Below are 27,477 nucleotides of genomic sequence, written 5' to 3'. Positions count from 1 at the left end.
GGTTGATTTTATTCATGTAAAAAGTGTCAATCATATAAAAAGTTTCAGTAACTGCATCTGCCTTTTCGAATGGTGGAAGCATATCCATATGCTAAAACTAACATGCGTGTCAGCAGAAGACTTCAAACAAATTGCAGTTTGTAAAACCCTAAAGATTCATCAATGCCTTCATGCCACAGGACTGAGATTCAGCAGAGACAGTCAAGCATCAAAAGAGAATTCTGAAAAATAAACTAACCCCAGAGTCTGTATATAATTCAACTAAAGTGGCTAGACACATTGCCTATAGTTCATATGACAGTGAGATCTACAGTAAACAGAAGACTTGGTCTCTCTCCTAATGCAACATTAACGACAGGCCAGCTGAGTTTCTGTTACTTCCCCAGTGGCCACCCAAGAGACAACGCTGCCGTGCCAGATAATGCTGTGTTAGATTATTTCCAAGCCCAGATCAAGTCTGTCAAATCATTCTAATCAAAGCTGAGAGAAACCCTACCAATTGATCCAGATGGTGTCAAGACAGAAAACCTAATAACTGATTTACATCAAGGTTCCCCAGTGGAAAACACTGCTCTGATCTTGCTGAGAACTGCTAAGTGCTTACATGATTTTTAAAGTGTAAGGCTTTCCATCTTGGATTTATAAGAAAATGTCAATCTCACCCGTTTAACGGCTTTTTGCTATTAACTTCTTTTTCTCTAGGGGCAAAGAGATCAATGATCTAAATTTCAGATCATGGTGACAACCTCTAGGAACCTCATGGCACAGTCTTGGAACTCTCTGAAGGGCTGGCTCTTTCTCTGGTTGCGAGGAAAACGCAAGCTGTGTTCCAGGGTTGTGCAAAAGCCTCCCAGACCTGTTTAATGGGGGTCCCATAAGAAACAACTGGTGAAACTAAAGAAAATCACAGGGAAGTGGTTAGTCTGCCTATTTGTCTATAGGAGGGTCTTACTTCTGACTTCATTTGTTCCTAACTAGGCTGTTGTACGTCTCATAAAAGAGCAGGCCTGTCTCTCCCTTCACTACATGAAGACTCAGCATTGGCTGCCTCTCAAATGGATACATAAAGTACAAAAAAAATTTAAGGCAGAACCACTATATTGATAGCTTGTCTCTGCCAAAAACTTTTGTTATTTAAAGTGACCCAAAGTTCTTATTTGAGAGCTCTTCACACCACGCAGAGACTGGGAAGAACTGTTACTTCTCTTCTCTTTATGAACAGGAACGGCCTAATGACCACACTGGGATCAACAATGCATGGCCATGGGGCAACCACTCTGACGCCTGCTGGCTCCGGAGTATCTCCCGGATCTCCTTCACTTGGTCGTTGAGTCTAAACTGTAATTGGAAGGAACAGGTAACCCTGAAGCCCACACCTAGTTATTGGCACTATACTCTTTTCTGTGAAAACTCAAGATGCAAAACTTCATTCCTTTAACCATCATATTACCACTCATGGTACTTTAAAAACACTGTTTTAAAACACTGGTTCTGGGGGGAAGGTATAGCTCAAGTGGTAGAGCACATGCTTAGATCAGCATGCACAAGGTCCTGGGTTCAATCCCCAGCACCTCCATTAAAAAATATAAATAAATAAATAAACCTAATTAGCCCCCCCCCACCCAAAACATATAAAATGTTGGTTCTACTTGTACCTGCTACATAGTACTGAGGAAGAAATTCCTCTAATACAGTGCTCTTCACATGGTATGAAAAACTGGACAATTAGAGGTGAAATCCTCCCTTAAAATTTCTGAGTACGATCCTGGACTAAACTTAAGGAACAGGTATTCCCTCCCCATCCCCCCCAGTACAGATGTCTCAGTACTACCTACACTGAGCAACTGACATCCCTGCATTATACTGCTATGCTAACAAGGGACCCGTACTGTTGGAAACTAGTGTTTACAGTCATAACCTAGGCAGCACAAAAAGGTGGTCCCTGAAAATTAGTGTCATTTTTTTCCAAGGGGAAACTTCCATCTTTAAGAAAGAAGGTATGATAACTTAGAAAAACATCTTTTATATTTACAGAACCTGTGCCTCCCTGAGGTTGCCATATGATTGGCCTGTCTCTAACTATAAAGCTTTTATCATCCTTGCAACATCTCCTGACTTTCCTAAGGAAAAGTTTGACCACATTCATGTAAGCAAAACAGAATGCTTCTGGGCAATGACATTCCCACCAGCTAGGGCTGCATGCTCTGAGTGCCGAAAGACCTAACTTTGTAACAAGACTGCTCCGCTAAACCTGCTCACCACTGAAATGACAGGCTATAGAATAATGCTCCAAATAATTATATGACTTTAGATTTCACTTAAGCTAGCCCTCACTGGCAAGAAATGTATCCCTGAAAAATCAGAGCGTTTCTGTCACTTATCAAATCTACAACCAGAAGTAAGCTGGAAAGTAACATCAGACTGGAATGTTCTTGTATGGGATGATGGCTCTTTCAGAAATCCTGGGATTTAAAACATCATGTAAGGTATTACAGAGATGCTGGAAGGCCTCTCTCGGTGGAGCAGTAAAACTTGTAAAACGGTGCTACAGGTAATGCATTACAAATATTTTCACTTGGATACTGAGTGGTAAACACTGGAAACACACAGGAAAATATGGAGACTGCACAAGAAGTGTTCTCATACAGGTTGAAATTTAAGATAAAGTTGCTGCTTAAGAGGCAACTTAAGAGGGAAATGAAGATGCAAAACATCATATGCCTTAAATTCTCTGTTACAATTCTTTGTGCCTTTTTCTTTCCCACATGGTAAAGTTTTAAGCTTCTAAAAGCTACTTTCACCTCTCTCAAAACATTACCTAATGAATTCCAGTGCTTAACCCTAAAAGCTCATGCTGCCTGCACTGCTGGAAAGAAAGCTCAGTCAGTAGAGAAGACACGATTCAGGGAGCCAGTTCTGATAAAGTGGTGAAAGGAGACCGACACAAAGGCACTGATCTGACACTCCAACGTGGAGATGTCTCTGAAAATGTATAATCCTGCTGCTACATACAATTAAAATATCCTTGGAAATGTCGAATGTCCAAAAAACCCTTTTAAGACATCCGGAGTTTGTCATGTCCTGGGAAATGTGACTCTAACTCCTAAACATATATCACTCTTACTGGTTGTTGTATTGTTTTAAACTTTTTTGCCCTGATATTATTTAAATTCACATCTTGGCTTTCTGGAAGGTATATATCTCTGGGAAGGTTCTCTGTTAAGCTAGAAGAGCTTTGGGATTTTCTCCCCTCTTCTACATAGGGTAAAGTAAAGATCTTGAAGTCTCTGTTCAACCAAAGAGTTTTATATGTTTGTTTTATTTAGATTAATAAATACAGCTGGATTTAAAAAATCCAATCTGATAATCTGTCTTATTAAGTAAATTAAATTCAGCTTATATAATTATTACTGATATATTCAGATTTATTTCTACTCTCTTTTTTTTCCCCTCCCTCCTGCCATCTGTTGGATTTATAAAGTTGTCTACATTCCTTCCTGTCCCCCTTTTCACTCCCTGCCATTTCACTCCCTACAAGTTTTTTCTTTTGGTGGTCTCCCTTTTAGTGTAATAAAGTCTAAAGTTATCCAGCATTCCTTTTCTCCTCCTAAAGATTATAAGAACTGTAGTATATGCCTAAATTACTCATTAAACACGATTTTACCTCCCATACTGCTATCTAGCTTAAATTCTACATTAAAGTTTTTTTTTTTAAAAATCAGTTATTATGACAGTTTTATTTTCAGTCAATAGTAAATTGAAATATTTTTCAATGTTTGTGCTCACAATTGCTTTCTGTTTTCCACTCCTTTCTTACAGGTTTGGTTTCCTTCTTCCTAAACACCATCCTTTAACAGTTTTTCAAAATGACAGTCCTAGAGTGGTGTGCTTTCCTGGTCTTAGAATGAAAACATCTTTATTTTATCTACAGTCTTGAGTGCATTTAGCTGGGTATGAGATTCTAGATTGATAGTTATCTTTTTTCTCAGCACTTAAATATTTCTCTGCTGTATTCTGGTATTTATTATTGGTATCTGTTAGAAACCTGTTCCTTTTCAGTATATTTGTCTTTTTCCCCCACTGTGGTGGCTTTTAAGGTTTTCTTTTCATCCCTGCAATTACAGCATAATGTATCAAAGTGTGAATTCATCTTTCTTCATCCTGCTTGGCAGCTGTAGCACACTTTTAACCTAAGAGCTTAGGACTTCCTATAGTCCTTTAGTTTTTCCATCATTCTCTTCCGTTTTGTTCTTTGGAAATCCTACTTAGATATACGCTGGAATTTCTCAATCTAACCTCAATGGCTCTTAACAGTTCTTTTATGTTAACAAAAAAGAAAAAAATCTGTCTCTGTGCTGTGTTCCGGGTGAACTCATCCCTAGTTCTCATTCTATATCTATACGTATGTTCACTCTATAGTTTAATTCTGTGTGCTGTGCTTTGGTTTCAATGATTATATTTTTTAATTTCAAGACTCCCCATTAGTAGTCATATTAAACTGTCCTATTTCATGTCTGCTGAAATGCTTCAGTTTCACAATTTCTTATTCTCAGTGGATGCTCTATCATCAATTCTTTTTGATTATCCAAAATGTATATATTTTAAGTCTTAGCGAAGCTGTGTACCTGAAATAAATACACATATGTCCCAACAGTTGATTTTGCTGGTAATCTTTCTTAGTATTGGATTTTGAAATCTTAATTTGTTAGAGTTTTGAATGCAGGGCTTTTGTTTTGGAATGGTTATTTCTTCTTCTTTCTCGTTGTGTACACCCTTTCCTGTCTATTAGTTTCATATTTTCTTCCTCCTGGGTCCCTGGGCCCAAGTTTGGAAAACAGTCTTATGACGACTTTTTGGAACAGCTGTTTCATGTATTAGGGTATCACGATATCACATATCTGGACATAGAGCAAGCAGAGGACAGAGAGCCCGGCCTTTGTTATCCCTAGACTCACAACTTCCCATGAAACCATAGCCTTTGGCAGAAGATTGGTAATATTTTTCTTACTTTCTTTTCAAAAGTGGGTGAAGTTCCACCCCAGACTCTGGCTTTAAATAATGAATCTGACTCTGGCTCCCGGTCCCACATGGAACACATCTGGTCTGTCACTTGTAGCCAAACCTCTGGGCACCACCATCTGCTTGGGATACAGAGTCCATCAGGTCCAGTGCCTCATTTTCACTTACTATTTGGCGGTTCTGGTCCGTGAAGATAGGTACCTTTTTTCTGGAAGCCCAGGTTTGTCTGTTTGGTTTTCTCTTTTTGTATTTTAACCTGTCATTGCTACATGTTTTGAGCAAAGGGAATGAGCTGAAATGTAAACCCTATGCTCCATCTTGAGTAGAAAATCACGTAATCCCTTAGCACTGTATTTGAACAAAATTCACTTATTAAACTGTACAGGTAAGATTAACAGGGAATTTAAAAACTCCTATTTGTACCCAAATGGCAAACTAATTATAAAATATTTTCATAAGTGCAAATTAAATCTTAACTTGAGGTTCAAACTATATATACTTGAAAGGAAGGTCCATTTATTCTAAAATCAGTCTACAGAACAGATTTCACCTTTGAAATCAAATTAGCCTTACTTTATAAGGAGAAATAAGACTCTCAAACTAACATTTATGTTTTAACCAAAAGTAAAGTAAGAAACTTTTCTACTGTATTTAACCTAAAAGGGTATCAGCTAAACAGAAAAAAATAACCAAACATTTCTTATGCTTAATGAAAAAGAAAGATTTGTACCTTTTCACTTGTTAAAAATTTTGCAAAATACACATGCTCTCCTCCTGTTTTCAATTCTTCCATCTTTTTCCTCGAGGCCTGAGTATCATCTAATTTATAACTCTTAAAAACAGCTAGAACTTCTTCAGAATACTGCAAAATAATAATACCGACTAGTGTTATTTGGTATTGTTGCCCAATCATTTCTTTAGTGCTTTTCTTTATCAAAATACCTAGAATTTATTCCCAGTTAACCATATATGCATACTGTAAGGCACTTTAAATAAGAAAAATTATGATGGCAAAAAATGAGGGTAAATTATTTTGTATGTGACTTCATGGTTACTGTAAAAGTAGCAATAAATGCTCTACTTCTAAAGAAATGTGATTTCTTTTGCAGCCTGTGTAAGGGACAAACAGAAATTAATGTTTTGAGAGTACACAGAAATTTACTAGTGAAATTAGCTGTTTAATCAGTGGTGAAAACTCTCAAGCATTTCTTGTGCTAAAGACTGTGAGCAAGTGAAAAACGATGTCACCCAGCTGTGGGACAATTCTAGGCTACCTCCTACTCACCTCTTAATCTAAATCTGCATGGTTGCCAAAAAGATACTGCATATATAACAGAAATACACACCACGCTACCTATTAACCTTAGATTTTGATTACAACAAAAAGGACAAGTGACCTTTAAGTAGCCAAGAAAAAGAAATAGAGAATTCTTATATTTAAAAAAAAAAAAAGTGAGCAAACTTTTCCTGTAAAGAATCAGATAGTAAATATTTTAGGTTATATGGCTCATACGGTCTCAGATGCAACTACTCAAGTCAGTTATTACAGCACAAAACCACAGATAATACATAAGTGAGTGTGTGTGCTAAATAACTTTGTTTACAAAAACAGGCAGTACGCTGGAAGTAGTCCAAGGCCACAGTCTGCAGATTCCTGTTCTAACAGGATAGCTGAAGTAATTTTGTGCAAAGTGAAGGTAGAATGTATTCTACAAAAATTCATCAATTCAGGTTGATTATACACACTATGTACACAAACAAAAAACCTAAACAAACCACCAAGGCTGTAGTTACTTTTAAATCCTCAAGTCACTTATAAGCTACTCTCAAAGTCAGTTGTTTAAATATTAATTCACAACTTAGCTTCTATATATTTTGAAACAGGCATAAAAATGTAATAGCTAAGAATTATACTGAAAAGCACGCTGGACAAGAGTCAAGTTTGGCAGTGCCATTAGCTATAAAATACTGGGCTTTTGGTAGTCTGTGACTAGCAACTCACCTTGAGAAAAGTTTTCCATGAAATCTTCTCATAGCATTGCACAGGGTTCCTAAAATAATCCTGAAGTGACCAGAATTTCCGGTACAGGTTGTAATCAATTGGAATGGAGCTAATAAAATAAAGTTATATTAAGTAAATCATTTAAGTTCTTTTAGAAACATCTAAGTGCTTTAACTTTTCTTGGGTCACAAATCCTTTTAAAAAGCTGGTGAAGCCCATGGCCTCTTTCCCCAGAAAAATATACATTCATAAATATTTATATAAACTTCAATAAATAATTTCAGAGGATTCACAGACCCCCATCCCCTCTTGATCTTCAGTGGTGGAACCCCTGAATTTTGGCTGGATACATTCAGAACTAAAGGCTATGTTTCCCAACCTCTCCTGCAGCTAGATGTGGTCATGTGATTAAATTCTGGCCAATCAGCTGTGAGTAGAAGCCCTATGAGACTTATTTGGGCCATGTTTTACCATTTTCCCTTCCCCCTTTTGCTGGCTAGAATGCAGATGTAATGATGAACCATCCTAGAGACTAGCGGAAAAAGAGCAAACACCAAGGAACAGTGGAACAACAAATCAGAAGGGACACGGGGACCTAGACAATCTCCCTGAAGAGTGCTACTGTATCAGCCCTGAACTGCCTGTCTTCAGACTTTTACAAGAGGAGGAAATCACCTTTCATGTTAAGCTAATGTTAATATAAATCTATGTTAAAAGCCATTGGCATTATATCCTAACTAACACTACATTAAGAAGATTATAAAACAAATACAAATACATTAGGTACATATCAACTTAGTATTTTGAAAATAAGACCTTTCTTCAGTGTTTTATTATGGCATTATTAATTCAACTTCTAATTTGGCTATGTTACAAGTCTACAGTGTCAATACCTATTCTTTTAATCTTTAACTTTACAAGCAATCATTATGCTGTAAAATGTTTTAGTTTTTAATTTTAAAACAAACATTTCAGACTTTGTTAACAAAATCCTCTGTATTCTTCCAAATGGCCAATGAAGTCTTGCAGAATTACCCAAATGTCAAAAATGCTTGAGGTACCGACTATTTCACATCCTCACATAGCCACAAAAAATTTTTAACATCACCTCTATAACATTTATTTCATCTGTAAACACAACTGTGTACCACCTTACTCCATTCTTTCCAAATAAACCTTAACAAGGTGAACCCATGGAAGACAGTATCTTTGCTAAGCTTCATATGAATATTTCAAGTAAGACTATAACTTTATATGGGAAACAGGAGTTAGGTTTAGTGATCCACACAGCACCAGGATCTCAAAGCGAAACAGAAGGGAGAAGGGGAGGAGAGCCTAGGTTGCCTGTGGTTGGCTTTTCCAATGTTAGAATACGTATCACGGAGGCGACCTAAACAACAGACTGCCTGCACACAATTTAGAAACCACCTGATACAGCAAATCAGTGATTTAGGATTTATAATTTTAAGTAATATACATGAAAGTTACAAATGAGAGAAATCTATAAGCATGATTTCCTTCTTTATCTACATTCTCACTCTAGTACCTGGTAAATCTTCAAGGTTTTATCTTTGTAAATCAAGAAATCTGAACTTTTAAACACTGACCAAGTTGTTGGAGCTTCATCATCTCCCATTTCACCTTCTTCTACATCCATTCCTTCTTCTCTATCCTCAGTGTGCTGAATTAATAAAAAAAAAGGACAATCTTTTATAAAGCAGTTGTCAGGCAGAAGAGAATTCTATGTGACAAGGATCTGAGAATTCAAGAGCTGTATGACAGTAATATATGACAGTCATGAAGACATAGTGCAAAGTTTTAAACTAGTACTTCTCCAAACATAGTCATTAGGGTCTCTCTGGGAATAAATAGTCTACAGCAAGTTATGGTTTGGAAATACAGCAAACAATGACCTTTTAGAAAAGTGAGAAGATTATTAGTACCCTAAAGAACCACAATAAGTAACTCGTGAATTTAAGTAGTTTTTGTCCCCAGCTTTAAATTGACCCTGAAAATCCCCCCCAACCCCTACACATAACACTTATTATCTGGGAACACTTTAGGATATGCTGGGTGTTCAGCTCCATATTGAAAAATTCAAAATAGCAAGTTCACATAGCATAGTCTAAGAAGTACCTAAAAAATACATAAAGGTAAAAGATTAAAGGTGAGTGACAGAATTTGAAAAATCTTATGCAAAGTCACTATCCTTTCCAAACTGATGATGAGTAATTTTAAGGAATAAATTAAATAAAGCAATCTGATTAATTTACAGTGAGATATCAGTTACATCCAATTAATAACATTTTAAACTTAAAACTTGCTCCTAAATGAAGAGAAGGTGCTGAATGCCCCCAAATTTGCCAACTCTGGACTGTCTTCTGGATATATTATAAATAATCTTTAAAAATAAAGTTGGTTTTGCCAATGTCCTTTTGAAAACCAATGGGCAAATGATGGATTATTTAACAAATGGTTCTGAGATAACTGTCTCACCGTTTGGGAAAAATATAACTCAACTTATTCCAAATTTCAACATTACTGCTGGGTTAAAGATTCAAAAGAAAAAAATAAGATCATAAAAGCACCAGAAGATGAAGAGAATTATATACTCTCTTTTGTTGTTGTTGTTAAATTTTATTTTTTCATTTTTGTGGGGGAGTTAGTTAGGTTTATTTATTTATTTTTTAATGGAGTACTAAGGATTGAACCCAGGACCTTGTACCTGCTAAGCAGGCACTCTACCATGGAGCTATAACCTTCTTCCCCCCGGGAATTGTATACTTTTGTGGAGTGGAAGCTTTCAGTATGACACAAGGCCGGCAACACTAAAACAAAAGGTCAACAAATGTTAATATTACTATATCCAAATTTAACAGTTCTATACAGCAAACTCTATAAAGTTACAAGAAAAACTATAAACTGAGGGAAAAAATACATCAACATACGGTAGGTAACAAATTAATATTATTCCATACAATGAGTTTCTACACATTAATAAAAAAGACACTTCAATAGTAAAATGGGGAAATTGTACAAACAGGCAATTCTCTTTCTCATTGTTTCTAAATGTTCTGAAGAAAAATAAATTCCAACAAACATACAGTAAGTTCCTTGACTTCATTAGTAGCCAAGGAAATGTAAGTTAATGCAAATAAGACTTACTTTTCAAGCATATTATCAATTAAGCAAAGATTTTTAAAAACTGATAATTCCCAGTGTTGGTGTGAGGTTGTGGGGAAATGCGAGGGCATTCTCTGTGCCACTGGAGATAGCATAAATGGGTACAATCTTTTTGAGAAGTATCTGGGCAATAGTTATCAAAATTTGATATACACACTTATTTTGACAGAGCAATTTCACTTATCTGACTTTCTCCAAAGGAGACACCTGCATAATTTAGCAGTGACATACAAAACACTATTCACAATAATGCTTTTAACAATTTTTCACTACTGAAGATTATCTAAATACCCGCTGATAGGGGACTGTGACATATCCAAAGGCATCATTAAAACACTGAGACAAATCTAAATGTACTGATGCAGACAAGCTTCCATTTTATACTGTTAAAAGTAAACTGTATGACCTCATTTTTGGAATGAAACTACAAACACACAAAAAGTCCTGTAAAAACAGACAGACAATGTTACGAGTGGTTATCTTTGGGGCCTTGGATTATAGGGTAGCTGCATTTTCTATTTCAAATATTTCTATTTTGTCTGCATTTTTACACAGAATGCATATTATTTCTAGAAATTGGAAATAAAAGTTAAAAAATTTTTGATTTAGAAGACCCATTCACATAAGTTGTCTCAATAACAAAGTTAAAATACGTTGTTAGGTTTCATATCAGCCTCACCTTCTGACCCAGTGTACTTTCCTGTTCATTGGTATTGAAAACAGTGACATTTTCCAGATTAAATTGACTCTGCAAGTTAAGACCTATTAAAAAAAAAAAAAGATTTTCAAAGCAAATCCACTGAACACCTAAACTTGTTTAATATAACTCTGTTGTCATATAACCCAAATATATAAAATGATAAATCCATAATTAAGCAAAAGATCAGGTCAGAAATAATATCACACTTGATTTTCAAATTCTTTTAAAAGTCATTTAAGATGCCTTTAGAGCATGCAGAAATATAGCTGATCCTTGTCATTCATGAATATTCTAGAACAATATTACAAAATGCAATATGTAGTAGTTTATAATTTTGCTGAAGCACAAATAAAAATTGTACTAATAAAGTATGAGTGTATTAACAGTACTTATAGTAAATACATTACAGTTAATGAGAGCCAGGTTTCTTGCTGTCAGGGAAAGAAATTATAAATAAGCAGGTCTATTGGTGCTGGATTAGACTCATAAGTATCAATCAGTATGACACCATTGTTTTTGTTGTAGGTCATTTAAAAAATATACAGACAGACACAGAAATAAATATAGATGCACATGAACATGAGTTAGTACACATATAGCCTCTGAGCTCTGTCCCGAGAACGCTTTAGGAGTGATGTTCTAGTAACAATCAGCATACCTAGTGCCCAGATCTTGTCTCCTAAATACTATTCTTAAGTAAATTAGGCTCTTTGGAGAAGTGGTTGATTCCAGGGGTGGGGCATGGAAAACACAAGATGCACCTGGACTACCCAGGAAAACATGAAAGAGCTCCCAAAGGGCAAAAAGTAAATAATGGTACTATGAGACTGTATCCCATAAAAAATAAATACCCAAACAGATGAACAACAAGGTCCTACTGTATGGCGCAGGGAACTAAATTCAATATCTTGTATTAGCCTATGACAGAAAAAGGAATATAATACATGTATAACTGAATCACTATGCTGTACACCAGAAATTAACACATTGTGAAAGACTATACTTCAATAAAAAATAAATAAGTAAATAAAATAAATCAGAAAAAAATAACAAAAAAAAATCCATGAGTTCATACTGAAATAGATGATTGAATTAACAAGTAGCCAAGGGAGAAGAGACAATTCGTCTTTAGAAAAGAATCCCAACTCATAAATGTAGAAAAAGTGAAAGGAATAGAAAATCACCACCAGGACAACCTAATAATAACCACTGTAGGCAGATCCACTGACGAACTACTAAACCAATGGGCAAAGTTCTAAGGAGAAAAAGGTATCTGCATAGCCTCAAAGTATCTTCCTCCAAATATTTATTGATTACAGAGGGAAAAATAGTAACTTTATAGCAGAGAAATGTGGTGATCAAAGATAATATCTTAACCAAGTAATCAAAGATAACATCCATAGTAAAGACACATCAGTGTCATGTTAAAACGATGCACATCACCTCTGTGGTCTTTCCCAGATCCATAACCAAACCTACTTATGAAAAAACATCAGACAAACAAATTAAAGGACATTCTAGAAAATATTTGAACAGTACTCTTCAAAAGTGTCAAGGTCATGAAAAAAAAAGCAAAGACTGAGGAACTGTCACTGACTGGGGAGACTGGGGCAATTAAAGTGACAGGACAACTAAATGCAGGATCTTGGATGGGATCCTTAAACATAAAAGAGAGCACTGATAAAATTTGTAAAATCAAAGTCTGTTAGCTAATAGTGCTGCACCAATGTTGATTTCTTAGTTCTGATAACTGCACCATGATTACGGAAGAGGCTGACATTAGGTGAAGTTATTCAGGTACTCTATACTATCTTTGCAACTCTTCTTTAAGTCTAAAATTATTTTAAAACAAAAAGTTAAGAAAAAAAACAAGAAAAAAGCTAGGCAGCTAAATGAAGTCAAAAGCTAGTGAATGAACCTGGCTGACCATTCAGCACTGACTACCTAAAATATTCTTGTCTATTCTCTATTACTCAGTATAGCACATGCCATAATTCTCATTAAGCTAAAAATTTCGGTCATATGTTACTAAACTTAATGGGTAAATTACATGCTAAAATGATTTTTTTGAAGTCTTGGGATATACTCTAGTGAATTTTAAACATCTACAAATGTAAAAAAAGAAGAAAAAAATACTCCAAGAAGATATCCCCAAATGCCATCCTAGCTTATGTTAGGGTAACAGGATTATGTCTTTTCCCCTTCAATTTTCAAATTTTCTGAAATAAGGTTGGGTTACTTTTATAACTTAAAAATTAAACTTAAAAATATAATTTATTTAAAGATATATATATTTAGCAACATATTGTTAGTCTTTCACTAGTTAATAAGAGAAAAAAAAAGTGATTTCTCTATGTCTTGTCAATTTAGGAATGAAGTATATTGAAAAAGAGGTCTAAATGTTTCTTAAAAAATGAGATGAGGAAGGACTCAAGAACGGCTGAGAACTAAAATCTTGTTCTTAGGTCTTCTGTAAATTCCAGGAAAAGAAATCACAAATTAGTACTTATGAGGAGGCATGCTCCATTTCACAACGAGACAGAGCTTCATTCATGACATATTTAAATGGCAACCAGATGTCTGGCACCATTCAAGGCACAGAAAATACAGAAGTGAACAACACAAACTTATGGAAAATGCCACATGGTGCTAAACACTAAGGAGAGACTTGAAATCAGGTAGTGATAATGGGTAACTGTGGTGGCAGGTTTAGATTAGATGCTCAAAGAGAGCCTCTTAAAGGAAGTGAAATTTGAACTGAGACTGAATGACAGCAAAAGGCAGTAATGTGACAACGACAGACAGAAGGATTACAAAGGGAAGAGTCAGTGCCAAGCTCATAAGGTTCAACTGATCTTGATATTTTGAAGGCATAAGGAAGGCAAGATGTCAATTCAATGGGAAAATAATAGTTTTTTCAACAAATGGTGTTAGGACAATTGGGTACCCACATATAAAAGAACGAAACTGGATCCCCACCTCACATAATATACAAAAACTGACTCAAAAATCAACCATATACCTAAATGTGAGAGCTAAAACTCTAACAAGAAAACATGGATGATAATCTTTGTGACCTTGGCCTAGGCAACAGTTTCTTAGACATGACACCAAGAGTACCAGCAACAAAAGAAAAAAATAGACATATTAAACTTCATCAAAATTTAAAATTTTTGCACTGCAAAGTGAAAAGGCAACGCACAGAATGGGAGAAAATATTTGCAAATTATATATCTGATAAGGGTCTAGTACGTAGAATATAAAAGAACATGTACACTAATTAATAAAAATATAAACAACCCAATTTTTAAAATAGGCAAAGAATCTGACTAGACCTTTCTTTAAGGAAGACTTGCAAATGACCAATAAGTACAAATGCTTAACATCTTCAGTCATTACAGAAATGCAAATGCAAACCACAACCTTGAGATACTACTTTACACCCACTAGGATGGCTGTAATAAAAAAGACAACAGTAAGTGTTAGCAAGGACGTGGGGAAACTGAAAACCACCGGCATTGACGACAGGCCTATAAAATGATGCAGCCTTTTTGGAAAACAGTTTGGTAGCTCCTCGAGAACTTAAATACAGAGTTACCATATGACCCAGTAATTCTACTCTAAGATGTATATCCAGGAGAAATGAAAACAATCACCATATGACCCATGAATTCCATCCTATGTTTACACCTACGTATATACAAATCCACACAAAACTTGTACACAAACGTTCACAGATGGATTACTCACAACAGTCAAAAAGTAGCAACAACTCTAATGTCTGTCAACTGATGAATGGATAAACAGAATGTGGTACATCCATATAGAGAATATCTGGCTATATATAGAATATTATTCAGCCATAAAAAGGTATGAAGTACCTATACAACCAACAACAGAGATGAACCTTGAAAATAATAAGCTAAGTTAAAAAAGCCAGTCACAAAAGACCACATACTGTATTTTTTAAATGCCCAGAATAGGAAAATCCACAGAGACTAAAAAGTCCATTAAGGTTGCTTAGGCCCTGGGGGAGAGAGTGAGAATGCGGTAAGTGGCGAGTGACAGTTAATGGGTACACCGTTCCGTAGAAAGGAAAAATGTTCTAAAATTAGGCTGCAGTAATGACTACACAACCCTGTGAATATACTAAAACACAATAAATTGTACATTTGCAGTGGTGAATTGTACGGTATGTGAATTCACATCTCAATAAAGCTATTAAAAATATAAAAAGGTGAGCTTCCAGTAATGGAAGGCTAATCAGTTAATTAATTCAGATTAACCCTCTAAGGATAACTAAAAATGTGAATAAATTACATTAATTCTATAAATATTCAGAGCATAAACCATGTTCACAGTACTATTTTAGGCAATGAAATACAAAAACGGTTTTCTTACAAATAGTAAAGAGCTGACATACGGTGAGGAATATATGGCAAAAGTCAAGAAGGCAAGAAAGATAAGCAATGTGTCATCGACACTCAAAGCCACTTTTGTCTTGAGGACTTCTGCCAAACAGGAAGAATCAGTTGCAAAACTGAGCTATTCTTTTAGCAGCTTTCTGAAGTTAGGAAAATAAAAGTAAATCTCTGGGTCCAAGGAAAAGTGGAGCTTCTAATAATTCCTACCCCAACCATCTTCAAGACTGGGACCTACAGGGCTATGTCCTCTAGTAAGGATGAACCAAACAAACTGCAGTCTAGTGCCAAGTCTTGTTGATGACCTCAGGAATCACAGGCCTTGAGCTGGGCTGGAGTAAGGTAACCTGGCACTGGTAACAGCACCCTTCTAAAGGTGCCTGGCAGGAGTAATTAAAACTCCACCTGGAGAAAGGTATCTAACCTGGGCCTCAAAATTATCCCCTCCAGTATCTTCTCAAATATAACAAACACTAACCAGAAACACAAAGAGGTAAGACATCGGGAGTGAGAAACAATAGAAACAGACACTAGAGACCGACCACAAAGACTTAAGGTACTGGAATTATCAGACACATAAATAAAAATAACAATGCTTACCCTGGTTAGAAAATTGTTTAAAAAACAAGTCTGAAAATAACAGCCGGGAATAAGAAACTAAAAAGTTACACAGCAGACTTAAAAAAGACTTTCTAGAAATGAAATTACTGAAATTAAGAACTCATTTAGCAAATTATTCACAGCCAAAGAGAGAAGCAGTGAGTTGGAAAATAGTTCTAAAGAAATTTTTCAGAATGAGAGGAAAAAAATAGATGAAAAATGTAGAAAGTATAAGAGACGGAGGATACAGTGAGAAGGTATAGGATGTCTACTGGAGTTCCAGAGAGAGAAAAAGAGAAAGGAGCATACATAACATTTGAAGAAATAACAGCTAAAATTTTACAAACTGGATGAAGGAAAATCAATCCATAGATTCAAGATGCCCACAAATCTAAGAATGATTAAAAAAAAAAAAATCCATGCTTAGATACATCATAGTAAAACTGAAAAAAAGAAAAGAAAAGAAAAGAAAACCACCAAAAATCAAAAAAACCCAAAGAAAAAGAAAATCTTAAGAGTCAGTAGAGGGAAAAAAACAAAACAAAACACTAGGCTGTCTTCAAAGGAGTTAGATTGACATTTGACTTATCTACAGAACACTGGAAGATAGAAAACAAAGTAATGATTATCTCCCACTAAATGAAATCTTATATCTGGTGGCAGACTACAATCTTACATCTACCAAAACCACTTCCCAAGAGTGAAGAAATAAAGATTTTCAGACAAAACAAAAATCGGCACTAAAGGAAAGTCTAAAGGGGGAAATAATCACAGACAGAAGGTCAGAAATAGAAGTGGTAAAAATACTGGTAAATCTAAGTTAATCCTGACCGCATTAAATAAGCAGGAAAGAAAAAACAGAGATCTAGCAGGACAAAAAGAAAGCCACACGAAAACCACTGCTAACACATACTATAGATCTTACCACATGCAACCACTGTGGTAAGTTTTTCACATATTTTAACTGACTTAATCCTTATAACGACTCATGAAGCAAGTGGTATATTAGCCTGATATTAACGAAGGGAACACTGAAGCAAAATGGTATCAAAATCTGGCATATCTGAATAGATTGTGGAGGGCTCCAGAGAACTGGCAATGTTCCACTTCTGGACCTGGACAGTGGTTACATCAGTGTTTATTCATAATAATTATACTACATGCTTACTTTCAGCGCTTTTCATATTACTGTTATATTTCACAATAATATATGATAAAAGAAAGAAACCGAAGTAAGTGTGGCTAAACAGTAGTGACTGAGGGAGAAAATGGAAACAGAAAAATAGGCATACGTTAGGAAATGAAGTAAAAACATGATTCATATCTACATATTTCAGAGTAATTCAACTGTACGTTATTATTAAGGTTTGAACTTAAGAATCAATGACTTTATTTCAGGGTTCTCTGTATCACATATTGGGAGAGAATGATTATTTACAAGTAAAAGAAAAGTGACAGTTTACTATGTTCTTTCAACTTTTTAGAACCAGTTTTCTTATCATCATGGCAGATTTTAATCCATTAAAAACTGGTAAAGATTTTCCTGTGAAGCATTTTATGTACAAAAGCTTACCTGACTTCTCAGATAAAGGGAAAAGCCTGGCCAAAAAGAGCTGAATTCGTCCACAGAAGACTGTGTTCTGCGATTTTGATAATCTTCGTAGGAGATCTAATAACATATGGAAACAAAGTGTACACAGAAGAGATAATTCTGTTTATTACAATCATACCCAAGTTTCTTAACCAGTTTGTCAAGAGTACTTTCCTCAAGCAGTAGTTCTCAAAATGATGGCAGAAACTATTGTCACAAAAAAGTACTAGAAAATTAGGAATAAAACAAGTTTAGCATGGGCAAGATAAGCTTCACTAAATTTTTTTGGTCTTCATTAAGTTTATACCCAGAACAGGAACAGTTTAATTTAAAGTGAATGATCAGTTTTAATAAGTCAAACTGCTATTTAAAAATGAAGATACTAATCTACTTAAAACATTTCATCCCTTGTGTTTAATTCAACTGCCTGTTTTCCTGGCTGCATTTACTTTTTTAAAAAACAATCATTTACCATTGAATTACTTACCATTGCACATACGTAATAAATAATTTTTCCCAGCAGAATAGAATGTATTCTGAAATTAAGAGAGAAATTATTACTATTGTTCTGAAGTTGTTGCACATCCTTCAATAACAGGCACAGGAAGCAAAATTTTAAAGAACACTAACATGCACTGAGAATCTTCTATTACACTTTCACTTTTTCAAGCAAATAACATTTTTAATGAAATTAAAATATTTTCAGATATATAACAAAAGACGATTCTAAGTAACTGCTTTAAACGTGTGAAAGTGTGTGTTTTCAAGTTAACTGTTTCTACTCAGTTAAGTTTTGTACTTCAATTTTCTTCTCCACATACGACTCTTACTTGGCTTTTCTAAGTAAGAGTAAGTAATTCTCATAGAGACAAACTTTTTGGCAATCAGCAATATGAGAAATACAAGCAAAAAACATCTACCCTCAGAACTCTGGATCCATAGAAAGATAATGTTAGCAGAAAAAGAAACTAAGACACTTACTGATTTCCAAGTGGCAACATTTTTTTCCACAAAAGTGAATATTGTGTCACACTGATCCAAGGGAAGACAATCCAAAACATCTCCCAACAGTACAAAAGGTGTGGATGCGGTACAGATACCTTCAAGTGGAGCACAAGCCAATTTAAAGTTTAAAATGCTACTGAGTAAAAGAGCCCAAGCAAGTAATTCTGAAGAAAAATCTTAAAGGTACACTTTGTCAATCCTAACAAGGCTGTGAGACACAGGGAAGGGAAGCAACCTGAAAGTCCCCAGATGGGATCCACTCAAGTAAGTTTGGTGTGTGAAGATGATAATCACTCCTGATAACGATTTTAGGGCATTTATTACATGTCAGGCACACTACGTGCTTTACATATACCAACATATTTAATCCTGACAAACCTATGAGGTAGGTAACATTATCTCCAGTGTACAGAAATGGGAAAACTGAGACACAGAGAAGTTAAATAACTTGCCCAAGATCACAGAGCCAGTAAGTGGTAGAGCTGGGATACGAACCCAGGCAGTCTGGCTCCACAGTCTGTTTTCTTCACCACTAAGCTATTCAAAAGAATATAATGCAGCCAATTAAAAATGATGGTTATGAGAACCACAATAACTTGGAAAATGTTTATGATATAATGTCAAGTGAAAAAGCCAGGACTCAAAACTTTATGGAGATTATAGTTACAACAATAAATTTTTTTTAAAAAGACGAGAGAAACGAAAACCATATACCAGAACAAATGGTAGTTTTTTAAAGTAGAGGAATTATGACTAGTATTTTCCCTTTTTCTTATTTCCAAGTGTTCTACAATGTGGCTGAATTTAACTTGTCTTTGTGATTTGAAAAGATCTACTTCAAAAAAGGTAACAAAAGGTTTGATACTGATTTTAACTCTTCTTAAACTTTAAAAATAACAGTGTTGTGTCAGGGGAAAAAACAGTAAAATAAAAAGTTGTTTAGTTCTGAATTCAATGTTATTTAAGTAAAGTAATAAATTAAAGACTTTAAGGTCAGCTAGACCCATTAAAAATACTTGTATCTCCCTGGTCATTCTTCCTTCTAGATACTAACATTTGTTGAGTGTTTAAGAAAAGTAGTCATTTAACATGGTATCTAAAAAAAAAATCTAGAGGCACTATCAGCCCCAAATACTGCATTAATATGATACAATATGTTCAGAAAAAGGATGTAGTATTTCCAGTTCTACTCTGCACTGGTAAGATCACATCTGTAATGTGATGGGAGGGATACTGTCTAGAACCAGTGGCAGGCATAAAGCAGCAAACTGCAACTCCATACAAAGGAAATCTGAGAATGAGAAGTACCTAACAGAAGTCAAATAGTGAGCTCCATCAGTGGGAGCAGAGGCTGGATGACCACCTGCCAAGGACGTTACTGAGGGGAAACAGAATAGGCCAGAGACAAGATTGGACCTGATGACCTCTAAAGTCCTGTAACTTAGATTTGTGATACTTTTTGTCCTATATATCCAAGAGATTTGAGAGGAATACTTCCTGCCTTTAGTTGCAGTATAATTTGGCAGAAGTTAACTCACATTTAATAATTAGAGAACTTATCTACCTAGATTCCAGTCCCAAAGATTCTGATCCAGTAAAACTAAGCTAAGGCCTGGCAATCTCATTTGAAAATGGGAGATTCACTGGTGATTCTGATGAGCTGGGTTACAGCACAATCCCCCAACACTTTTACAACCTGTGTCCCAACCTCCACACCGCCTTCTCCGGATCACTTTAACTTTGGCCACAGATACCCCCCACCCCCCGCCCCAGTTCCCAAACACCTTGCTATGTTCATACTTGCATGGGTTTGTTTAGGCTTTTTTCTGCCTAATCAGTCTTCCTCCTCCCTATGACATGGTAAATTCCCTCTCCATCTTTCAAAGCAGAGAGTACATGGCATACCTAAAAAACTCCTCGGGTACCTCTGAGCCGGCCACCTCATCTGTGCTTCTGAAGTTATTATAGCACTTATTATATTCTGACTGTTCTTATTTGTTATGTAGACTGTAAGCTTTTTAAGGGTAGGCATTTTTCAATGTTTTCACCAGTAAAGTACGTGACACTGAACAGAAGCGCAATAAATATCTGCCAAGTTGAATTTAACAAAACATATCTATGGACAATTTAAAAACCTGTCACAGAAATAAACAATACAATAATAATTTCTCTTAAGAAAAAAAATTTTCCCATCAAGTTAAAATAAAAAGGCATTTAAACTTTTATTTATGGTTTAACTAAGTTCTTAAGTCTTCATCTTTTTCAAATAAAACGTCCCATATATAGACCTTGTACAACTTCAGGAATTAAAAACACTATCAATCTACAAGAGGATCATATCAGAATAATCAATGAACTAAGCAGATGCTGCAAACAGACAAGAAACTGGGCAAGGAAACCCAAGGTAGAACTCATTTAAGTATGCTTAATGAACGTATGATGAAGAAGCATCTACTGTAAAAGTTTCACACCTCAAGTCAGAATTTATGAATCAGGCTTAAGATCACAAAATAGCCTGCTACTACACTGGAAGACCACTTTTACCTTGTATGTTCCAGTTTTTGTACAAATAAGTCTCAAAATAGTAAATACGTGAATAATGCTTTCCAGATTAAAAGCTACTTTTCACATTAATTATACAAATAAATGAACACTTCAACTAAATTGGTTAAAGAAGAGTACTGATGATCTATTTTTTCACTGCTTCTGTCTGCAAATATTTAATGAGCTACTACCATGTGCCAGTCACTGTGTATTTACTATATGCCTTTTTATTTTTTATTTACTTTTAAAATTTTATTTATTTATTATTGTATTATTTATTTCGGTGGGAGGGGGTAATTAGGTTTGCTTTTTATTTTTAGAGGTACCAGGGATTAATCCTAGGACCTCGTGCATGCTAAGCATGCACTCTGTTACTTGAGCTATACCCTCCCCATCTGCCTTTTTAAAAGTATCTTCAAACCATCCCCCACTGCCACTGCCCCATGTTAAGCCCTCTACCTGTTTTCCTGCCAGCAGTCTCTGTCAAATTCTTCTTCCATAGCTCCTCTTCAGCCTGGCATACAATGCCCTTCACAAATGACCCTAACCTCCCCGCCCTGCTTCTTTCCTCACCATTCTCACTACCTTTGCAGCCTCTCTCCAGGGTTTCGTCACAGCGGACTAGGCACAGCTATTCCCTTCTGCTTCTCCCTGCCAAATTAATCATCCCTCACATCTCAGCTCTTATGTTGCAGTTTTCTTTCTAAGACCATACAGATTCCTTTAGACTCTGAAGTTTAGAGAATCACTTCAACTACACTTCATTCCCACTTCAACTGCAGAAATTATGCCCAATTAAGACATTTATATGGCTGTTTCCTCTGTTAACCACCAGGCTGCTTACAGGCAGAGAATATGTTTTATTCACCACTGACTCTCTAAGCTCAGTACCAGGCACATAGTAGATGCTCAATAAATATTTACTGACTAAATGAAACAAGCGGAGAACAAAGAAAGTGCCAAAATGTGCACATTATCCCAGTGGTAAGAAATAAGTGTGAGCTAATTTCACTGGGACTTCTTGGCAAAGAGGGTAGGCAGAATTTTAAAAATGAACAAAATCAGATAAGTAGAGAGGTATGGGGAGACTAAAATTTAAATAAAGCATGTCATGTCCAAGATTACTTAAAACAAAACAAAACCATACTTACCTTCAGTTACTCCCCCAATAGCAAGAGAAATAATAGCTAAAACGTTTTCACATGATGAATGATTTATCTACCAACAGAGGAGAAAACAACTTAATATAGGGGCCAGAGTTTAGACTAATTTGATAGTAAGAAAAACATACCCTCTGACATTAAACTGATTATCACAAATACTGAATAAAGATATTTCTCACAGAAGATAAAATTACTTTCTAAGATGAAAATTTTAAAAATGAATGGTGATAGCCCTAATTGTAGAAGTATAGCAATAAGTAAACAGCAGGTGATTCACTTAAAATCCAACGGTCTCAGGAAGATGATGCATTAGCATGATTGAGGCTGTGAGTTAATCAAGAACAGATGTGCAGAGGCCCTAACTTACTTAATGGCAAAGGCAGGGCCAGGGGAATTAATTATACTGGTGCATTAATATGCCTGAGGGAGGGTTTTAATAGAAGAAAGGTGGTGCTTAGATTTGATAACATTATAAAAACCACCATTCATCGAGTGTCGTTTTATACAACTCTGATAAAATGGTATTTCCTCTCTTAGAAATGAAACTGAGACTCAGAAAAGCAAAGTAACTTGCCCGATGCCTGATAACAGGTAAGTGAGTAGGTCTGAAGAAAAGGAAAGAATAAATTTGATACAAAATAGTCTAAAAGAAAGGGACTGTATCATGGTCACTGGAAAATGATCTAGCTTCTTGGGATCCAACCTTTACTAAACCAAAGATAAACTGTTGAAACTTTTCCTTTCCTTTCATTCGGGTGCTCAACCAATGGTAAATAAATTCAGATTTTTCATGTTTAGATTAAATTTCTCTACTGAAGTCAGTCTCTTGTTATTTTTGTATGCTCCCTGATGAGGAGGATGCCACAGGAAAATGAGGGAATGGAATCCCAGCTGAACATACTTGGACTAGCCCTTTCATGACACTACAGGATGTGTCACTGCTAATACAGCAAAGTGAGAGCGCCCACCTTCAAATTCTACTTCTTGCTCAGGAAGACCACATACAAGCTTTTGTTATACGTATTTACCTGGAGAGGGCTCTTTTCACTTTTGAACCAAACCCTTAATTGCACTTGTGCTATAAAAACCCTTAATTATTACATAACTCCTATACTGACTATGATCAAGTCAGCTTTCACTAAGTAGCAAGCTCACTCTAGAAAAAAATCACTTTTAAATATCCATTCTAAGACTAAAAGCAGTTTTTAAAATAACATGTATTTACTAACCAAATTTTAACAATAAATAAAGGAAAAACATACTTACAATTTCTTCTTCTAGAACACCTCTAAAAGCTTGGTCAAGGGTACATTTTTTTTCATTTTCACTATTAAAAACAAAGAACACCTGCATTTTTAAAACAGTTCAGGGTAAGTATAAAGATTTCAGCAAGCCTATTTCATGGATATCAATGCCTCACCTGCCAGGTAACTGGCTGAAGGTATTCAACAATGGTTTGATATTTTTGTTGTTCAGGGCATCTCTGGTAGATTTCTAGAAAAACAAAAATAGCACATAAGTGGAAAGATTTTTGTTTATTATTTAATGAAAAACACATCACTCATCAATAGCATGTCTAACTAAAAAAATGTTTATACCTAGCTATCAGTTATTCCATCAGTAATTTTTTTAACATTTTTTATTGATTTATAATCATTTTACAATGTTGTCAAATTCCAGTGTAGGGCACAATTTTTCAGTTATACATGAACATACATATATTCATACCATAAGATCTTGTGTGTACTTCCCTGTGCTATACAGTATAATCTTGTTTATCTATTCTACAATTTTGAAATCCTGTCTATCCCCTCCCACCCTCCACCCCCTTGGCAACCACAAGTTTGTATTCTACGTCTATGAGTCTATTTCTGTTTTGTATTTATGCTTTGTGTTTTTTTTTAGATTCCACATATGAGCGATCTCATATGGTATTTTTCTTTCTTTCTGGCTTACTTCACTTAGAATGACATTCTCCAGGAGCATCCATGTTGCTGCAAATGGTGTTATGTTGTCAGTTTTTACGGCTGAGTAGTATTCCATTGTATAAATATACCACTTCTTCTTTATCCAGTCATCCGTTGATGGACATTTAGGCTGTCTCCATGTCTTGGCTATTGTAAGTAGTGCTGCTATGAACATTGGGGTGCAGGTGTCATCCTGAAGTAGGGTTCCTTCTGGATATATGCCCAGGAGCGGGATTCCTGGGTCATACGGTAAGTCTATTCCTAGTCTTCTGAGGAATCTCCATACTGTTTTCCACAGTGGCTGCATCAAACTGCATTCCCACCAGCAGTGTAGGAGGGTTCCCCTTTCTCCACAGCCTCTCCAGCATTTGTCACTTGTGGATTTTTGAATGATGGCCATTCTGACTGGTGTGAGGTGATACCTCATTGTAGTTTTGATTTGCATTTCTCTAATAATTAGCGATATTGAGCATTTTTTCATGTGCCTATTGACCATTTGTATGTCTTCCTTGGAGAATTGCTTGTTTAGGTCTTTTGCCCATTTTTGGACTGGGTTGTTTGGTTGTTTCTTATTAAGTCGTATGAGCTGCTTATCTATTCTGGAGATCAAGCCTTTGTCGGTTTCATTTGCAAAAATTTTCTCCCATTCCGTACGTTGTCTTTTTGTTTTACTTATGGTTTCCTTTGCTGTGTAGAAGCTTGTAAGTTTCATTAGGTCCCATTTGTTTATTCTTGCTTTTATTTCTATTGCTTGAGTAGACTGTTCTAGGAGAACATTTCTGAGATGTTTGTCAGATAATGTTTTGCCTATATTTTCTTCTAGGAGGTTTATCCATCAGTAATTCTTATTCAAATGCCACTTACTTATATAGATTCACACTTTAAACCTGGCAAGAGCTTCCCACCCAGACTTTCTCATTCTAGGTCTTCCCTCCTACTATCTCTTTAAATATTCCACTCATGAGAGTATTCTGCTTTTTTAAAAAAATCTCCAAGTGGCTCCTTACCTACAGGTTCTGTTTCATAGCTCCCTCTCAAGGTCCTTGGTAACGTTATCCCACTCAATCTATCCAACTAATCTATCCAACTCAATCTATTCCCACTAACACACACTCTCCACTAGGGTCTAGCCATTTTTTTTCATCATTTTCTATTAAGCTTACTTCAGTGTATTCATTCATCCTATTCTTCCTACCTGCTCATGCAAATTCCATCCATCCTTCAAGACCCTTCAAAAGTCCTCCCTCCTCTAGGTAGCTTGCTCAGCAGTCCCTGACACAAAGTAAACACTGAATAAATACCTGCTGATTGTCTTAAAATAGTCATAATTGAAAGACAAAAATATTGCCCACTCATTCATTCTGTAAAAATTCACATACAACTTGGAAAATCATCTTACTACCTCAAAGGAGTTAGATTTATACTGGAAATGATCTTTCCTGACTCTGCCAAAAATGGGCTGTGTAATCTTGGGCATGTCCCTTTATCTCTTTGCACTTCATTTTCCTCACCAGTCAAATCAGAGGGCTGCTGTAGATCCTTACAACCAACAGCACCAGTGGCATCACCTGAGAACTTGTTACAAATGAGAATCTCAGAACCCACCCCAGACTACTGAACCAGAATTTACATTCAACAAGACCTCCAGGTGATCCCACTCCATGCTCAAGCTTGAGAAGGATTAAACTAGATGATCTCCCATTAAATGCTCCCCTCCAGGGCTAATATGACCTTGGATATTCCTAACAGTCACTCCCAGGAGAATTTCAGAACACTAAGGACTACAACAAAATGCACACGACTAAAACTATTCTGATGACATAAACAAGATACAATACGGTAAAAAATAAATAAATAAATAAACCCCACACCGTATGGGGGGAAAAAACCGCAAACAAGAAAACTACTGACTACCAACGAATCAAATTTCTTTCACAGAATTTTCGTTATGGCGTAAGTACGTAACCACAGTTAAATATGTGAGTAGTTTTAACAATGACTTGAAATATTGGCGCAAATGCTAAAGACAATACAAACAACTTAGAACAGGGTTCTTCATTCTGTGATGCGCAGCATAAAAAGAATACTGGGTCTGAAGTCAGAAAAACCAGTTAAGTAAATAAATCATTTAACTTTTGGAGGAACGGGGGGAGTCTCAATTTCTATCTCATCTACCACGGATAATAAAACAGCCTACTTCACAGGGCTATTCTAAGAGTTAAACAAGCTAACATGAAAACGCTCTTAAGATCTTTCCGAATGCTTGAATGTCTAAGAATAAAATGACAGCTGGCAACCCCTCCCAAGCTGTTCTGTTTGCCTTTTCCCACCTAGGACCTCCTCATCCACCTCTCAGGAGCGAGATACGGAGGGTTACAGGGTGGTGAATTCGCGGTCGGGAACAACCGCGGGGCAGCTAAGGAGGCGGGGCGGGAGCCGGGTCTCTGCGCTAAAACCCCTCCCCCTCCCCCTTCGGCAGCCCCCCTTCCAGTTCTGGAAACACCTGCCCGGCTAAGCGAGCAATGCAGAGGGGCTGGACCCGAACGGAGGTAGTCAGCGGGCGAGACCTCCACACAGGGCGCAAATACGCCCAAAACGCGGGGTCCCGGGACCCTCCAGCGGGAAGGTGCAGGAAGACCGCAGAGGACGCGCGGAAGAGGCAAGTAATGCGTCTTTCCCACCTACTAGCTCAGGACCGGGCCGGGAGCCGGTCGCCGCGGCGCGCACGCCTCTGTCTCCGCTTTACCTCAGAGCAAAATTCGAGTACTTTCAGGAGAGGAGGGCAAAAAATAGCGCCGGGCGAGGGCCGCACCCTCCCGCCTTCCGCTCACCGTAAACCGCGTCCGCGCTTCGGGCAAACTGAAGAGTGGCGGCGTCGGAGACATTTTCTCGCCTGCGCGTGCCCGCTGCCGCGCCGTGGCGCCCGCCGATGACGTCACGCCGGGAGCAACGAGAGTGCCGGCTCTGTGCGTGGCTAGAGCGGCCTGCGAGCACAGGCGCGGGCCAGCTGGCGGATGGGAGCGCCTGTGGTGACCGAGTCCGGGTGGGCGTTGGAAGCTGAGTCAGCCACTCAGTGCCCGATCCGGGTTCGCGGGTGACCCCTGGGGTGACGGCATATGCGCGGCCTCGCCCTGAAGGCTCTGCGGGGTGCAGGCTGGGATGCGCACGTGGCTGTGGTTCTCCTGGTTTGGGCTCAATGGGCCGCGAGGGGAGGTACCGCTGCCCGAGAATCCGAGGCAGGTGGGTTTATCGGGAGAGCTCCAGGCTGTGGCTGTGGAACCC

The 27,477-nt window shown here is 36.8% G+C and overlaps 1 protein-coding gene across 2 annotated transcripts in view; it reads right to left on the bottom strand.

Moving 5' to 3' along the window:
• Nucleotides 1-27,173, bottom strand: part of THOC1 (THO complex subunit 1) — a 43,841-nt gene extending 16,668 nt beyond the window's left edge. The window contains exons 1-11 of one of the 2 annotated variants that reach the window (XM_010958145.3): nt 27,027-27,173; nt 23,649-23,722; nt 23,495-23,555; nt 22,217-22,283; nt 18,498-18,616; nt 18,004-18,052; nt 17,499-17,594; nt 10,884-10,966; nt 8,629-8,702; nt 7,022-7,130; nt 5,750-5,881 (exon numbers count right to left, since the gene is read on the bottom strand). In XM_010958145.3, coding sequence (XP_010956447.3) covers nt 5,750-5,881; nt 7,022-7,130; nt 8,629-8,702; nt 10,884-10,966; nt 17,499-17,594; nt 18,004-18,052; nt 18,498-18,616; nt 22,217-22,283; nt 23,495-23,555; nt 23,649-23,722; nt 27,027-27,080 — 918 coding nt within the window. In that variant the 5' untranslated portion in view covers nt 27,081-27,173. The remainder of the gene's footprint in view (nt 1-5,749; nt 5,882-7,021; nt 7,131-8,628; nt 8,703-10,883; nt 10,967-17,498; nt 17,595-18,003; nt 18,053-18,497; nt 18,617-22,216; nt 22,284-23,494; nt 23,556-23,648; nt 23,723-27,026) is intronic. The other variant, XM_074352536.1, reaches the window with a different exon arrangement.
• Nucleotides 27,174-27,477: the final 304 nt, after the last annotated feature.

The sequence above is a fragment of the Camelus bactrianus genome, chromosome 24, assembly GCF_048773025.1.
Source record: "Camelus bactrianus isolate YW-2024 breed Bactrian camel chromosome 24, ASM4877302v1, whole genome shotgun sequence".
In the NCBI taxonomy this organism is placed as follows: Eukaryota; Metazoa; Chordata; class Mammalia; order Artiodactyla; family Camelidae; genus Camelus; species Camelus bactrianus.
This window is presented reverse-complemented; position numbering and strand designations above follow the sequence as displayed.